Consider the following 16,969-nt stretch of genomic DNA (forward strand, 5'->3'; position numbering starts at 1 on the left):
AAGAAGTCAGAGAAGTCTGGTTTCAGCAGTCCCTCGCCTTCGCAGACCTCCTCCCTTGGAACGGCTTTCACACAGCACCATCGACCTGTCATTACAGGACCCAGAGGTGAGGCCTAACCCAAGAGCCCCCAGGCAGCTTAAACGGTAGCCATGGCACCCAGTGTCCATCCCAGAGCCTTTCCATGGAAAGCCATCGCCACGTGTGACCCACCCAGTGAGAGGCTGTGCTTCAGAAGCTTCATAACCCAGAGGTTTAGCGGTCAAGAGTTGTGCTTGGTTTTGCTAGGCGGGGCAAAACTCCTGGTGCCCCTTCGACAGTGCCTAAGGTGGAAACGCTGGATTCTGGGGGCTTGGGGTTTTGTCTGAAGAGGGTGGGGAAAGGGGCAGAATGTGCCACAGAGAGTGTCTTCTACTTATGTCTATACGTAACATAGTCTGACTGCTGGAGACAGGGACCCATCACTTGCCTCCAAGCCATGCCTGTCTTCCAGCACTAGGGCTTTGCTTCTGCCAGTCATCTAGTGCTCGTGTTGTTGGCATCAGTGTGCTGAAGTGTTGCCTGTGAGGGGACTCCTTTGAAGTTGGTTCCTGCAATGCTTTGGCTAGTTTTCTTCACAGTACTCTTCTGACCGACTTCCCAAGCAAAAAGAGATGTCCTCTGGGTCTAGAGGCACTTATACATTTTTGTTAGAAAGATGCATTTGCATTTAGCCTAGAAAACTAAATGCAACACTCAGTTCACATTTGAAAAGGAACCCACTTGGGCATAGTAATATAACACAACTGAATGAACCTTCTTACAAACCTCTTCGGAAGATATAAAAATAAGAATGAATGGTTGTGACATGTTTCTTTCTGCTGTGAAATTTTGTCTCATTTAGAGAAGATTATTAAGGAATTGGTCGAATGGTGAAGCATAAAAAGGCATATTAGCAATTCATACTGGAAACTATTTTTAAATGTCTGTTTGGCATTAGTGTGGTTTTACTGAGGGCAGCATAAAGCAGGTGGAGCCTCTTTGTCTGCACAGTCTGGGTGATGCAGTGTGAAGAAGTGGAACTGCACTAAGTTGAAGCGAGGTCAGAGTTGCACTTCATGGGGTTTTGTGCTTTGTTAAATCTGCTTACAGTAGTTTGATTTGTTGTGGTTAATCCCATAAAAAATATTTATCACCCTTAGACACACACCTAGATCCTTAGAAGACATTTAGGCATCTAAGCTCCATACAGATTTCCCTTGAAATTTGGATCTGAGCTGTGTGGCAAATATATCTTCATTTAAAAGCTTTGATGATCGGTGATACAATTGTGAATCATGTGAATGTTCCATTAACATTATATTCAGTGCACATCAGCTGACTCTGAATTTCTATCTTTCAGGACTTAAGCCTTTTAGATTTGAGTTGTTGATTGATTAGTTAATAGACCTTTCTGTATTTAGCTATGTTTTACCTCACATTTATTTTTCAAGATCATTGTTTTACCTCACACATATTTTTTAAGATCATTGTTTTACCTCACACTTATTTTTTTAAGATCTGCCCCTACTCAGACCCTCTCTATTTTGGATTTTTGTGTGGTTGAGAGAGGAAATGTGTCATTGGTTAGGTCTTGTTTAAATTTCATATACAGTCAATTTTATCCAGACACTTTGTGTGCACTGTGGGATAGCCATCGGCTATGTGAGAAGAACATTCAAAGACAGCCAGAATTTGCAAAAGCAAACTGAATGAAGAGTTCCCAAATCTTGTTTGGAAGGAGATGTCTTTACAAACTCCATGAAGAAGTAACACAGCTTCTAATCTTCGTGGTTCCTAACGGGTTAAGCAAAAAGTGTTCTTGTGCAACATCATTTAGAAGGCATCTTCTATTTTATGCTTGTTCACAAACAAAGCCATGCAGACTTTCAGGAAAAATCCTTCTGAATCCGTCCATGGATTCTTTAAGTGTCATCATCCTGGAAAAATCTTGTTCCAGACTTCATTCTTTGTTCTTTTTGGACATTCCTCTTCAGTATTCTTCTTCCACAGCACACTGTCTGTGTTTATTTCTCTCCTACAACAATCCCTCTGATAGCAAAGGATAATATTCTGAGATGGATTATTTTCTGCAAATCCAGCTTTGTTCTTTATCCCATTCCCTCCAGTGTACTTTAGGACAGTAAGCAGAAGGTAGAAGCTTTTCAGGTATCAAAAGTGGCAACATAAAGCATATAAGGCAATCATATAAGAGGATAGAATCTTTGAGCAACTCATATCCACCATCAGTTACTGTACCTGTCTATAGAAATGACAGGTATGAGGTCGTGCACACACGTTGCATTGTCTCTGGGTACATATGCATCATGTACCTGATCAGTGGCAGGTCATTTTGAGTGGTCTTCAGAAACGTAAGAGCAGAACTTACTCTTCAGTCTGCAAAGATATTTCCAAAAAAGTCATGAGTAAGTAGGTCACCATCAGAGTAAGCTCCTCAGCCAACTTGCACAATTACTGGAGGGTTCAATCTCCTTCTGATGTTCGTATGTGCGAGTTTATCACTTGGATCTGTGTATGAGATGCATTTGTAAAGCGTGATCAAAATAGACAGCAGAGAAGAAGCTGTAGACTATTCATGGCAGGTGTTGTCATTGACAACCAGTGATTTGTAACTTCTCAGGAATATTCCCAAATCTTTCACACGCTTCCAAACATTCCCTAGAACACAGTGCAAGTCTTATGCTGGAGTATCCCAGGATACTGAGTGTCCTTCCCAGTGATCCCCACAATGAGGCATTTTGGATGCAAAACTTCCTTGGAGGAGGAGTAGATCCTTAAGAGGATTTCTTAGCTCTAAAGGGCTCCATTCAATGGACTGGTTGGAACACCTCTTCCCTCGTGAACTTGCCTGCACCATAGCGTGTTGTGGAAGGCTGTGCACTAGTTTTCTGCCTGCACTGGTGCTGCTGCCAGTACTCAGCCCAGCTGGGCAGTAGCCAGCAGAGAGGATCTGAGCTGGCTGACCAAAGGACCAGATGTGCAGTGAGTGCTGGCGCATGGATGCCAATGCTTCAGTGACTCCTCAGTAGTTCCAACAGATGGTGGCAAGATCCAAGTTTCTTTGGTGATAAGCTAGCAAAGTGATTCATGGAGCCTCACTTGATGATGGCAGTTTTTTGGGCATGACTCTACGAAGGCACCATATGTCTTCTCTGGACCAGCGTGGTTAGGATTCAATGTCTGGCAGATGGTAAATTGATCACCTATAGGGTGGCTTTAGCATCACTATCAGTTTTAGAATTTATTTCAAAGCATTGCAAACTCAAGCAGCTACATCTCTAGCTCCTACGCAGCATACTTTCGTTACCTGCAAGTTAGATTATTTGGTGGTCAGTGTAGCTCACCACAGGATTCCAGTATTGCTGGCATCTTACAAAGTTTCCCAGACATTAGCCCACTTGAACTCTTTACCAGACAGTGAAGGATCTAAATACTGTGGGTGACAGCAGTATTTACATAAGTGGTTTTAGGCTTCCATGTATTGCTACTTACACTCTAGTGACTTTATATCTGAAGCTGGCTGAAACATTAAATTGACCATGATCTTGTAAACCTTGGATGTACAGCAGCCTGTGCTGTAGAGCATTCAAGCATTTCCACAGAATATGACAGCTTAGATCCTGCAAGCCAAAAAAGCAAGGAAGAAAAGGCAAGGAAAGGAAAAAAGTAAGAATGAGATGGTATGTTAGGAAGATAAATGAAGGAGAAACACAATTACAAGAAACAAGAAATACAGCACAAAGAAAAGAACCCAAGGAAATGGGCGTGTGAGCAGAAAGAGAAGAAGGGATGAAAGTCAACTAGTGGAGTGGTTCCCATTATATTAATTTCCTCCATAATAAGCATTGACATTGAGATATTTATCAGGACAAGGCCTACGAGGGAAACTCTGCAGGATAGTGCTCTCTGTTCATGCCAGTGGCAGAAGCTTTATGTCACTTATCTGGGAAGATACGGTGCCCTTCTCTATAGAAATTCTCCACAGGGTCACCAGAATACCAGTGCATGTTAGCTGTCCTGGCAGGCAGCTTCGAGTGCAGCAAAGTGCTGCTCCTGCTAACTCACTCCAGAGCTGCACAGTGGCACAGGACATTCAGAAATGTCCTCTTCCCCACAACGGCCCGCGGCTGCTCCTCGGTGCTGGCAGCTGGCAGACTGATGGAATCACCTACTTCCCTTCGAATTTTGACTAAAACAAAGCGGTGCAGCTTCATCCCAACACAGACACCTCAGGTCAGGGGGTGGTCACGTAAGGCAGTGGGCAAAGGAGAGAGCCACACCACAAGGCTAAGAAGGTTGAGGAGGAAGTGTGACTAGCGTAGCGCTGGGCAGCGGATTACAGTGTCAGGGTAGCTGACTGAGTAGGGCAAGATTTTGATTTTCTCCACTCACTTTGAAATAATTTGATGCTGAAAGAAAAAGTGTTTCCCTAACAGATGGCCTCAAGGTCAAGGTTTAGCAATTACAAGATCCTCTAGCCAAGCTGCCCTCTACTCCCATATCCCAGGCAGGGGAGGGAGGGCAGAGAGGGAGGCTTGCAAACGGTTAAAACTTCAGCTAAACAAAAGTCAAGAACCGTGTAATTAAAACTCTACCTTTGTTGTATTGTAAAGAGTTAGCCTGTGACATAGGAAATATTTAAAGGAGCAGGCTGTTCAGCTAATTTGTGTGCGAGTGAACTGCTTAGACAGTCCTATCCTAAATTAACTGTAAGACCACCCACTGAGATTGCCTCATAAAGGGCCATGATTGCTCAGCTTCGTTTTGTATAACCGTTCAATAATTACTAGATAAATGCATAACTAAAAGCTCTATTACACTAATAATTTGTACTGAGATAGATGTGTGGGACACCATGCTGGGTTAATTTGTCATCCCTGCAGCAAACTTCTAAAGAGGGCTCTTTTGCAGAGGAGTTGTGTTAATATGTTGCTCCAGCGAGGACATGTTAGAGCAACAAGATGACTTGGTCGCTTAATCTCCTAAAGAGGCAAAATGCCTGGAGGGTAAGTGCCAGAAAGAAGAATGGGGGGTGATTAACACAGTGGACCCAGATTTAAACTCATCCTGACAAAAGGAGCTGATCTAACTGGGCAAAAGAATGAGAAAAGGGGAGTGTTAAAAATACTAATAGGATTTCATGCATCCCTAAAAAATAATATAAAGTGCTGCAGGAACAAAGTATTTTCCCTGTGCTTTTCCTGATGCCGTGCTCAGTTTCCTTGCTCTCTTTGATGTAGCCACAAAGTTAAACTAGGTGCTTTAAACAGTGCAGTGAACTATAATATTTTTATCTCTGCTTTATGCTAAATTCTTCTAGCTTCAGACACAGACAAAAAAAAAAAGCACGTTATTGCTTTAAATATGGAACCCATGTTTAAGCATCAGAGCTCTGGATTTTCAACCTCCTCTATTGACAGAACCATAAATCATGTTAAAGTTAAGTGAATTACTGTAGCGTAGAACTATAGCTTTAACAATGTTTATGTAGTATCAGCTTACCATCTACAGAATGAAAGGGGAAAAAACACCGATATTAGAAATGGGAATGCAGAGTCCTATTAACTTAACAGCAATATATCACTCCAAAGTCACAGATTCCATTACCATGCCCTTTTTAGTATCAAAGCAGAATTATATCATCACGCACATAAAGGTTGTGTTTTTTAAGAGAATTTACATTTCTATTGTAAACTTATCAACTGCATTTCATTACAGGAAAGGCATGATATATTCTCCTCGCAGTAGTTTTTATCTTCTATATGGGAATACATCATGTGCATTAAACCAAATAATAATATGCAAAAGATGCCAGCATTCCATGTGAAGTAGGAATCCTACAAACAGGTTAAATTAGAGGGTTTTTTTTCACCTCTAGCTATGGTCTTGGAAGGAGGAAGTGCTTTCTATAGGTACGATTTTTATTTCTGTACCTATGTAACCAGTTCTGTAGTATTCTGATCTCCCACACACAGGAGAATTTTGACATGTTTTAAAACAATCTTCTCAAAATAGCTAACTTAACTGGTCCCCTGCCTGTGCCAGGATCTGGGACCAGCGCTCAGTTCAGCTCTACAGGTTTTCAAAAGCAGCCTGTAATACTCAACAGTGCAGAGTATACCAGTAAACCCTGTGCCCAAACACAGCTTTAAGTGTATTTTCCTTTTGCTAGGAGCTCCATTAGCCTTGGCAAAATGTCCTTCTGCCTCCCACTTGCTACTGCAAAATCTTTTACAGAGAGTTTCTGAACAAAGGGTCCAGGTGCCTTATAGCACTCTGGCCTTCAGAGCAGCAACAAGGGGCTGATAGCCAGCCCTGACTTGGAGATGCCACAGAGCTGGTTTTTCAGCAGTGCTTAGCCGACCACCTGCCCTTGACTTTTTGAGCCAGGAGATGGATATTCTGCAATTCAGTCCTTCTTTTGGGTGTCCATGGGCAGGAACAGATCCTCCATTCATTGTATTAAGAGTATTTGCCTACCTCTTGCATTGGTCAGCTGTTTCTGTTATATTTTGAATGTTTCATCTACGTTTGCCTACGTAATGTGGAAGTGAATATCAGCGATACCTAAATTTTACCAAAGCTAAGAGGCCTGTTTTTGTTCTCCTGCCCCATGTTTCCAGCCTTGTCCCTGCAAATGGGGATTCAAGACAGGATCAGTTTAAATTTAACTCATCCATGGACCTGACAGACACGTTATTGAACAGCCCCTTTAAGGGTCTTAAGCAATACTTAAGTTTTCCAATGATCCGAATTCCCTCAAAGGGCTGGTCCTAGGACTGGTCAGTCTTACCCTCAGCAGCTCAATATCTCAGTAGAGGCAAGTCCTTGATAACCTGGATAAGAGATTGCTCTACATTTATCACCCTAAAGTTTGTTCCTAATGGAGAGTAAGAAAAATGGGGACTTGCAGAAACCTTTGAAAGAATTACGGGGACGCAGCTCCCATTGAAATTCAAAAGGAGTTAATGAATTCTCTCAGGACCTCTACAAATCCCAGCCCAAGTTTCTTAATTATTTTTTTCTTGTTTGGGTAACTGCTTTCATCACAAAAATCTGTGGGCTTAAAGCTATTGTTTTAGGCTTCTATTCTTTACCTCTTGTATTGTATTATACACAGAAGTGTAAGTTCCTTTCAACAAATTTGGATTATTGCCAGATCTCCTTATTAAAAAGTCACTCTTCATATTTCCGATAAACACAGCTGTTTCATGGTGTTTGAAAGCATTTCACATCAGCCAGCATGGTGGCTTAGCCAATTAGTACTCTAATATGGTCAATTTTCAGAATAAGTACCTTTGGGGTACAAAGGGTGGGATACATCTTGCATAATTTGAACTGGCACTTGCATCACTTAAATGCTAGGAGAAAGCTTACAGCACGCAGGGAGTTAAAGCAACTTAGAAGCCTGAAGTGGAAATATCTAGCAGAACAAACTGTTCTATAACATTTCCAGGGAAATGACTTTTAAAAAAATACTTTCTTAATTGTAACGAAGCCAGTTATAATGGCCTCAAAAACAAGCTGATGAATATGATCCTGTTTCATTATGATTATAATGTTACTATTTCTAGGAAGATTGATCAATGTTTAATGAGCTATTAGTAAACTTAATTATCACTTTACAGAGGACCTATCTGAGCACTGTGCCCTGGTGAAGCCAATCCACTGGTGGCCTGGTCTGATGGAGTTAGACCTTCTAGCTGTGAAGAAACAGTGGGTTTGATTTCCCCGACCACGACTCCTTTGGACAGGCCAGCAGTGCAGGGTGGTAGACTTTTCTTGAGCAAGAGAAGAGTAGCACTAAACGACCCTTTCAAAGACTCCAAATGACTTTATGAAGAAAGAAATTCCACCCAGTCATCTGGATACGAAGGGGTTGGCAAGGGGGATTGGAAAAGAAGATAGAAGGTGTGTGGATCAGCATGTCTCCCCCATATCTGGGGCTGTGCTGGTGGAGAAATGTGCCTCAGCACTGCAGGCGTGATCAGAAAGTCCCTGTAGCACATCAGTGTGTGCTCCCCGGGAGAAAGGATCCCATGTGTCTTCATTAGGGCTGCTCCTTTGTTCCAGGAGAAAGTCCTGAGAAGGGTACTAAATCTCTGAAAAAAAACATAACCTGTTTCAAATTAACTGATTCTTTATTATCTGATCGTTCAGTTGAATAGAATTCACAATTTTGGCTCTTCTTCATTTGCCTTAGACATGTGAAGTGCTAACCTAATCAATGAATGCAACTCATTTTATTGGTTACTTAGTTTGATATTGGCTACTACAAATCAAGAAGGGAAAAGACAAGACAGGCCTGCATAATCAGAGGTTTGGATTCAGTGTTCTAAAAAATCCTCTTTCTTCTGTGCTGAGCAGCACCACGAACTCATAAAACACTAAAAAATCCAGTATAGCATGCAACAGCTGTACTGCATAATTACTTGGCCCAATAGCAGTAGTTTTAAAATACTGGTATATCTGTTGCTGGCCACCATACATTATCATCTCATTTTCAATAAAAAGTCTGGGATGTTTCAGTTGGGCTTCAATGGAATTAGAATCATGTGTGCTTTGAAATATTTATGCTTGCCTTGAGATGGAAGGATAATTCCTGCCTCCAACCCCCACACACAAATAACAGATTTAATAATGCCGGGTAGTCCAACTCCTCCATACCTACAGCAGGTAGAAATGAATTTCTGATCTGGAGTACACATATTTTCGTAGGTTGTAGAACTTATATTTTATGTCATTTAGTGAGGTCAATTATAAAATATAAATGTCACAGGCTGAAAGACGCCAAGAGAAATATGGTTTGGCAGCACACAGCTGCTTAGGGATACATAAATAATAAGCCAATAAGTAAATAAATAATAGACAAAGACCTATTCTATCTTCCATTTGAAGATCTCAAAGAACCTGCAATCACTGATTGAGACTTGTAGTATCCCATCAGAAGTACATAAGGAGTAATAGCTCCTTCTCATACACAAGAAAACTTGCATCACTCTAGGTGTGCTTTTTGGAAGCAATGACTTTATAATTTTTGTTAAGCATTTCTGAAAGTCATGACTGAAGGGGTTTCTCTATGGTCACTTGCTCCTTTTAGAGGCAATAAGGGAAAAGAGCAACCTGCTGCACTACCTCACGTCCTTTAACGGAGATAAAAATATTTGTGAGGATCCACATATTTGGAAAGACAGTTGTGTTCTGTACTCAGAACTTCTTTGAAAGGTGATTTTTGCATACACCAGAGCTGATGACCACAACACAGCTATTGGAGTAATGGTCTGTATCTGAGCCAGCAGTTTTTAGACTTTAGCATTTAATTCCCTCTCTCTAGTATAGGGCCATGCATGACTGTAACGTTCATCAGTTTAATAGCAGTAGATTTTTCCTCTTACCAACCAGCCCATCCCTTTGCCACTTGAGAAATGTGGTATTTCCCCATCAAAGACTGCACAAATCTACCTTTTTGAGATCCTTATTCCATTCCTTCTTACAGTAGTCCATCTGCTCTGAGAAAATGAACCCTGCACGTCAGCATGTGGCACAGAGGGAGGACTGATGCCTATTCGGTCTTCTTTCCTTCCCCCATCTTTCCTAAGATCAACAGAAAGCCCTTCAAGGCTGTGCTGAGGAGCTGACCAGGACTCCAAAGAGGAACCACTTTCTCCTTCTTGAAACACTTTACCTTCCTGAATTGTCATTGATAGTTTCTGCATTCATTTTTCTTCTCTCTTGCTTTGGGAACATCACTGACAAACTCCTTCCACTTTGTTTTCTACCCTGACATGCTGAGGAGGTCAAGGCAACAGAGAAAGACCCACTACTAACATTGCTATGAGTATTTCTAATAACCATAGTCTGTCTTTCATATAGCAGATCAAATTATTAAATGAAGAGCCAGTCCTTGGAAGAGCTAAATACAGTGTGTTCTCAGGCCTAGCTTTGAATATCCACGTGTTTCCTGGGTACAATTTTCTGTTCCTTCTTCTTTGATTGGCATAGCATTTCTATCTCCTTTTCACCCAGCAGAAGAAAAGGAATGAATTTGTTCCCAGATGTGTACAAAGGACAGTGCACTTGCATGACAATTTCAAATAGTATTAACGGAGCTGGTGCTAACAGGAGATTTTTTTTTTCCTAAATGCTTCAAAAATCCCAATTATTTTTTACTTAATTAGATGTTTGCCACATAAATTTTCATTTCTCTCTTTTATCTTCGTCCTTCATCTTCATGTATTTGGCATAGAAGAAAAGGGGAAACTATAAAACAAGGTATGAAGAAAGAGAGGAAGAGTATGTTTTATGTCAGAAAAAGGACAGATATGTTGTATGGTAATGAAAATGTTGTTGTAGTCATTAGAATGCTTACCACCAACTTTAGCTGGACCAATATACATGGCCAAATATTTTGACAAGCTCTAAAATGACTGTTGCTTCCTGGAGAAGGTGATTATACCTTCATACCTCTAAAGTGGTAATGACGTAAGTGCCATTAAAGCAGTTACACCCCAGGGGTTGGTGCAAGTGAGATCAGAGGCTGACACTTTGGGTGGAATTCACCCAACTGAAGATGTGTGCATAGACTGGAGGTATCTACCTCAAAGCTGGTACTGGTGGGCTCCCTTTGAATCCAGTCAGTGTGGTCAGTGAAGTCTAGTCAAAGACAGAGGTCTATTTTTGGATGAGATGAACAGCTCCTTAGACATCATTAGTTCTGTTTAGTTCTCCATTGATTCTAAGATAATTAGCTCCGTGGTAAACACCCACATTTACTAAGGTGAATCCCACATTATCTCTACCTTTGATAGCATACTTCAAAGTCACAGCCTCTCCCAGGAGTTTGGGGACAGGAATATAGCCTTCATTTCTTCCTTTGAAGATTTGGGCTCTTTATCTGAACAGTTTTCAAATATACTGTAATTTAAGATGCAAACACAGAACAAAACTTTGTCTTAAAAGTGAATAAGAAATAATTAACTGGGTTTGGAAAAAAACAGGAGATAAGCCCAGATGTGCAGACAGGTTGAGCAGGCTGGGCACACAGGTGTTTGCCTTGGCCATGGAATAACTGTCAACATTTCCATAACAAGGAGTGTGGGATGTGCTGCTTCTTGTTTCCTCTTCCCAGCTCAGTGCTGCAGCCCCAGCACGGCTGTGGGAAGGTGCTGGTTGCCAGTTCAGCTCACGTGCCACAGTGTCTGGCTGCTGTAAGACTGGTGTAGCTCACAGTTTCTGAAGAGTTTCTCTGGAAATGCGTCTGCTTTGATCAGAGATAGTGGAAGGCTACATTCTACCTTTTGGTTCCTCCTCTCCATGCTTGCTTTCAGTGTTTTCCCATTTAGTACCACACGTTTAGTAAGTGTTTTTCTTTCTGTGGTGAATCTTTTCAGCAGTATTGAGGGGAGCAGACTGGGAAGTCTTGTGGGGTTAATAAGGACAGAGGAGAGCTTTCCATGGCAAGGATGAGAGCTTCATACTCATCCCACATCAGCAGCCCAGGCATGAGTGCAGCTTTTTTTTGGTGGTGGTGTCAAAGCATTCATTTCTATCCAGTCCTGGAGAAAGAAGTGCATAGCAGTGCTGCCCAGCCAACCCTTGATGAATGTTTACAGGATAATGCAGTAGGTTTCCTTGCTGCTGTCTCCGAGTACATGTTTTATCCACACCTTCAGGCTCTGAGATTGCTAATGGTTTAATAAACCTTAAGAAAAAAATTATTAATAAAGTGTCATATTATTAAACTGGTGATGAACAAGACTAAGAAGCAGATTTCAGTTTTTACTTAACTGAGGGTTTTTCATAACATTCATCATGAAATGAGTGTTTGCTCATTTGTATTTGAGTTTAGTTCACTTTCCCGCATCTCTTCAGTTTCTCAAAAAGTGCCAAAGGCTTTTTTTCTTCCCTCTTTATTTCACTTACTTCAAAGCCAACACGAGTTTCTGTAGGATAATACCTCCCTTGCACAGCCTTTATCCATTTGGTTATGTGTGGTGTACAAGTGCAGTACGTGCACTGGGACACCCCTGAAAGGTGACTAGGACAGCGTGGCAAGGGAGCAACAGGGATGTGACGTTGACTGTTTGGTGAGAAATAAACTCTGATGAGCAGATGAGCTTGTGCACAACCAGACTAATTGGTCATCCTAAAGGAGGAGTGAATTCTAATTTTAGAAGGGAGAAGGAGAGTTCAAAGCACTGTCAGTGGCAGCCATTGCTACCTCCTGGTGACATCTAACAGTGGAAAGTACTGTTAGCTAACAAGGGTCCAACCCAATATATCTTGAAGGCCAAGGAACTGGGCAAAGGTGTCACATAGGAGAACATAAGGCTCTTGAGCTGCACTTGTAGTTCTGCTGAAATCAGCTGAGAGTAAAATCTGTCATTGCCAATGGGCTTGTGTACATTACACCTTTACACCTTCACTGCGGTACATTTTCCAGCTGGCTTGTTGGCCCATAAATTCACCAAATTAAACTTCATCCCTGAACACAAGCTGAGAGTTTGCTGAAGATCTGAGCCTAGCACGATTCAGGAGAAATGTAAATGCAATTTTAAAAACAACCTTACCACTTTGTGCATCTTCATTAGATGAAAACACATTACTTAAAATAAATGTTCCTAAACTGAGGTGGGAAAAAAAAACCAACACCAGGAAGCATTAGACCATCTTTAAATTATCAACCATTTATAGTACAATATAAAATGGATTCATATGTGCAAATCCAAGTTATATGAAATGTCAATTAAATCAACCCTAATCTCCCAAATACACTTTTTTATGGCCTGATTGATGAGGACTGCTCTTAAGGTGATGAATAGTTGTCACTTCCACAAAAGACTGCTGATGCCTTTATACGTGTCCACTAAAACTACAGAAAATCCTTCAAGATGTCTGGCTCCGTTTGCTTTTAGGATCTAGATGAAGTGAGCGTAGGACACAATGTGGTCTAATATATTAATTGTGAAGATCAGATGTATAAGCAATACTGTACATTTAAAAAAAAAAAAAAAGACTAAAACTACCATAGATTTAAACTGTTTTATTTTCCAAAGGCAAAGCTCTATATAACTTCTTTGTTTTCTTTCCTATAGCAAGTCCACATGCAACACCATCGACTCTTCATTTTCCAACATCACCCATTATTCAACAGCCTGGGCCATACTTCTCACACCCAGCAATCCGCTATCATCCTCAGGAGACTCTGAAAGAGTTTGTCCAACTTGTCTGCCCCGACGCTGGTCAGCAGGCTGGACAGGTGGGGTTCCTAAATGTAAGGAAGCCGTTTTTATTTCTTCAGAAGTGTTTGTCCTATGTAAAATTAACCATGGGATTCGGGGATTATTTTAACAGCATGTTGCACACAGGAGCACACCTTGAGTAGTCGTCGGAAGGAAAAAAAAAAAACACCAATGCTGCTACTGCAAAAATATTTTAAAAAGCAACAAAAAACCTCCCCAAAAAACCACTCGACCACATTGTGGTGAAATTCACTTCAAATGTCAGAGGAGCTGGTGATGCAGTGACCTTTCGAGTCCCTCCACAAATGGCTGAGCTGCATGCGTTGTAACCCTAGTGGAACTAGGGTTAACAAAATATAAAGGCAGAATAATTTTTATTAATTATTTTTGAAGTTCAGGGGAGAGTGGGGGGGAAGGAGCAGGAAAAGGGAGGGTGAGAAACAGATGTTTCAGATCAGCTAAGTTCATTAAAAAAAAAAAAAAATACTGCCATATAGCACTTTAGATCAAGTTGACCAGTACTTGAACTCAAGATGTTAAAAGTACAGTTTATTATGGTTTGTTATTTCTGTAAGCAGTTATCTTTTCCCCTTATCTCTATGAAGAATTAAACAGAGTTCCAAAGCTTCAAATAACCATTTTCATTTTTTTTTTAATCAAATAAAGTGAATCATCTTGTTATTATTGAAACAGCATTCCGGTCAAACACAGAATTTATAAATTTTATGTAAATCAAATCTAAAATAATGCTCTGAATATTTAATGAAATGTAATGCATGTAACTTTTTCCAGCCAATGAAGTAATGACTGGCAAAATTACTGTTTCTCTCCTGACATACATACGATTGAAAGTGTTAATGAGAATTAGTTTAATTATTAGCATCTAATTCATTACACTTATTTAATAAGCTATATTGTTCTCAGTGCTTTCCTTTCCCTAGCAGAAAAACCCAACTCTACTTATTCCAGCCAGTACAGGCTTTGAATAATGTCTGCAATATGTTAGCAGATACATTTATGTCTAGACAACAAATCAATATAGTGCTTTCCTTTTTCCTTGAGTATTCATTTGCTTAATTTATCCCAAACCATTCAGCATTATGAACTGTTAGCACACTCACAATGAACATACAGCAGGGGTCTTCTTGGCAGGAAAGGGACCTAATTGTGAGACAAGATAGTGTTTGAGAGATGTCACTAATATATTAGTTTATTAAAGGTACTGGATGTAGGAAAAATAAATATCCCTGAAGGATTGCTTCTTACAACACTAGTGACTGCAGCCTTTGAAGTCGGTGGGAGTGCTGTTAAGTTAAATGCAGATGAATTTGAGTCTTATTTATGCCCTGAACCATTTTTGCTCTAGCACAAATGTGTTTTGCACCTACACAACTTCAAGACCTTTTGTCAGTGCCAAAGCAGGTGAAATGAAAGTAAGGTCCCAAGCCCTTGCCAGTATGAGTATTTTGTCCCCAGTAATTCAGGCTAATGGAAACCCTAACAGGAATTAAAATATTTTCTTTAGCAGTACTTACAATATGGATCTGTGTTTAAAGCTGAGCTTTTATCATCAATGGAAAAGCCAATGCTCAGTGCCAGAAGAACTGCAGTGAGATCAATTTGTAGAGTGCTGTCGAAAGTGATCTCATCATTTTTGTCACTAAAATGGAACACCTGATTCACAGGCTGTCCTACTTTCTCTTTGTAATGGTATTTGGCATCTATCTGTAAGGTTTTCAAGTGTCCAGGCTGTGTTACATTTAAAATGTAAACTTAACAAGTTGGGGGAAGGGGTGACAGGGTTTTTTTTCTTTCAACCTGCTTCTTGTTTCTGTGATACTTGAAAACACTTTGATTTATGGACAGGCTTTTCTGGTGATTAATTTGAAGATCACATTTGTATATCTGGGCCCATTCTGCCTGTGACTGACCACATCCCAGGCTAAATGAAGGCAGTTTGGGGTTTTTTCCTGGTGTGTAAAATGAAGCAGTTCTAAGTTCAGTCGTTTCTCCATATGATCCTAACAGCAACTAAACTGTGAACTACACTATTGCTAACTCAAAAGGGATGTGGGAGAGCAGTTACTTTAATACTCATTCATTTTCCTGTAATAAGATATCAGCATGACTTTTCAGACCACCAAAAAGGTTTGTTTTTTCTGTTAATGAGCAGTATCTTTAGGAAATTTACACTCAAGTCCTAGGAACTATCCTAAGGGTATAAAAGAGGCACAAAACTGGGGGATTTAAGGGGTCAAAAATACTACTTCAGATCTCACTGATCATGAGTTAGTGGCTGCAGGAAGCGTAAAGAGTAGCAAAATTTTATCCAGGGCAGTTCAGACCAGCTGCTAATAGTACAAATGTTTAAAAGTGAGTATTTCCATAGTTCCACAAGGTTCACAGGGTTTGAGACAAAGTTCCTTGAAGTCAGTGGAGAATTTGACCCAGCAGTTTCTTTGCCACCTCTCAAGTAATTGTAAACGTTTTGCACGTAGCTTTCAACAAAATTGTTATTGCTGGAGGTTCCTGATAGCTGATTTTTAGTATAATTTTTGTCTGTTTGCTTGTTTTTTGGCAGCCCAATGGTAGCAGCCAAGGCAAGGTGCACAATCCATTCCTTCCTACCCCAATGTTGCCACCACCACCTCCGCCACCAATGGCTAGGCCTGTGCCTCTGCCAGTGCCAGACACAAAACCTCCAACTACATCAACAGAAGGAGGGGCCACCTCTCCCACTTCTCCAAGTAAGTATAGACGCAGCGGGAACCAAGGGCTAAGGGCAGCACGCAGCGTGCTGCCATCTCCATCTCTCAGCTAGTCAGAGATGAGGACTGGCCAAGCTCTTGGGAAGTAGGAGAGCTCTCCGCTCTCTACATGATGGACCAAATTCTGAGCTGCTTCTATATTAACGAGAAAAGAGTTAGCCTAAGGTTACAGTTTTATTTCTGTCTTTGTTGGCATTTCACATAACCACATACGAGAGAAATCGAGGCCAATAGCTAAGCTGTGACAGACCTTGGACCTTTGGGATCTTGTTTCCTGGTCATGAGGAGGCACGTTGGCATCTCAAGTCAGGCTTTAGAGGACAGATACTACGTGGAAGCCAGGCAGATAACCTCACTGAAAACATTGCTGCTTCCACGTTCTGGGCTAAGCTAACAACTCTTTCGAGTTCACTTCACTTATCCTTCTTTTGGGAATAAGTCTTCCTAGATTAACCCAGACATCTTTCCCTTATGACTTGGTTCCCGAGCCCTGCGTTTTGGGCAAGAAGCTATGATATTTCTTAGGCCCAGGGAGAAAGCTTTAATCCTCTCTCCACCACCCACACGGCTCCCATATGTATTTTGTGTAGCCACAAGTCAAATATACAAATTCCTGGATGCACGCTTGGGGATACCACTTTGGACTCACTCTTCTGGGAAACAAATGTGATACAGCTGGGTTTGATGCTTTAAAAAAAATCTGGATGTTCAGGGAGTTAATTGTGAAATGATTTAATGAAGCTATGCTCAAACTGACATTTAAAAACAAAAGGGAAGCTTTCAGTGCTTTAATGGCAACTGTAGGGGACTTGTTCCACAGTGAAGGGAGTCCAAATAACATCCACAAACAAAAATCAATCTAATCGAAAGAGCAAATCCCTCCGTGTGCTTTTCAAGCTTATTATTTAAACGCTATATGCAAC

General features: G+C 40.9%; 1 protein-coding gene across 1 annotated transcript in view; it reads left to right on the top strand.

The window, feature by feature from the left end:
• NFIA (nuclear factor I/A) overlaps window positions 1-16,969 on the top strand; it is a gene marked incomplete at both ends in the record, with an annotated part of 87,309 nt that overhangs the window by 63,985 nt on the left and 6,355 nt on the right. The window contains 3 exons of the mRNA XM_008944779.1: window positions 1-106; window positions 13,132-13,310; window positions 15,860-16,025. Of these exons, the coding sequence (XP_008943027.1) occupies window positions 1-106; window positions 13,132-13,310; window positions 15,860-16,025 (451 nt within the window). The remainder of the gene's footprint in view (window positions 107-13,131; window positions 13,311-15,859; window positions 16,026-16,969) is intronic.

Source organism: Merops nubicus, unplaced genomic scaffold (genome assembly GCF_000691845.1).
Source record: "Merops nubicus isolate BGI_N331 unplaced genomic scaffold, ASM69184v1 scaffold15217, whole genome shotgun sequence".
Lineage (NCBI taxonomy): Eukaryota > Metazoa > Chordata > Aves > Coraciiformes > Meropidae > Merops > Merops nubicus.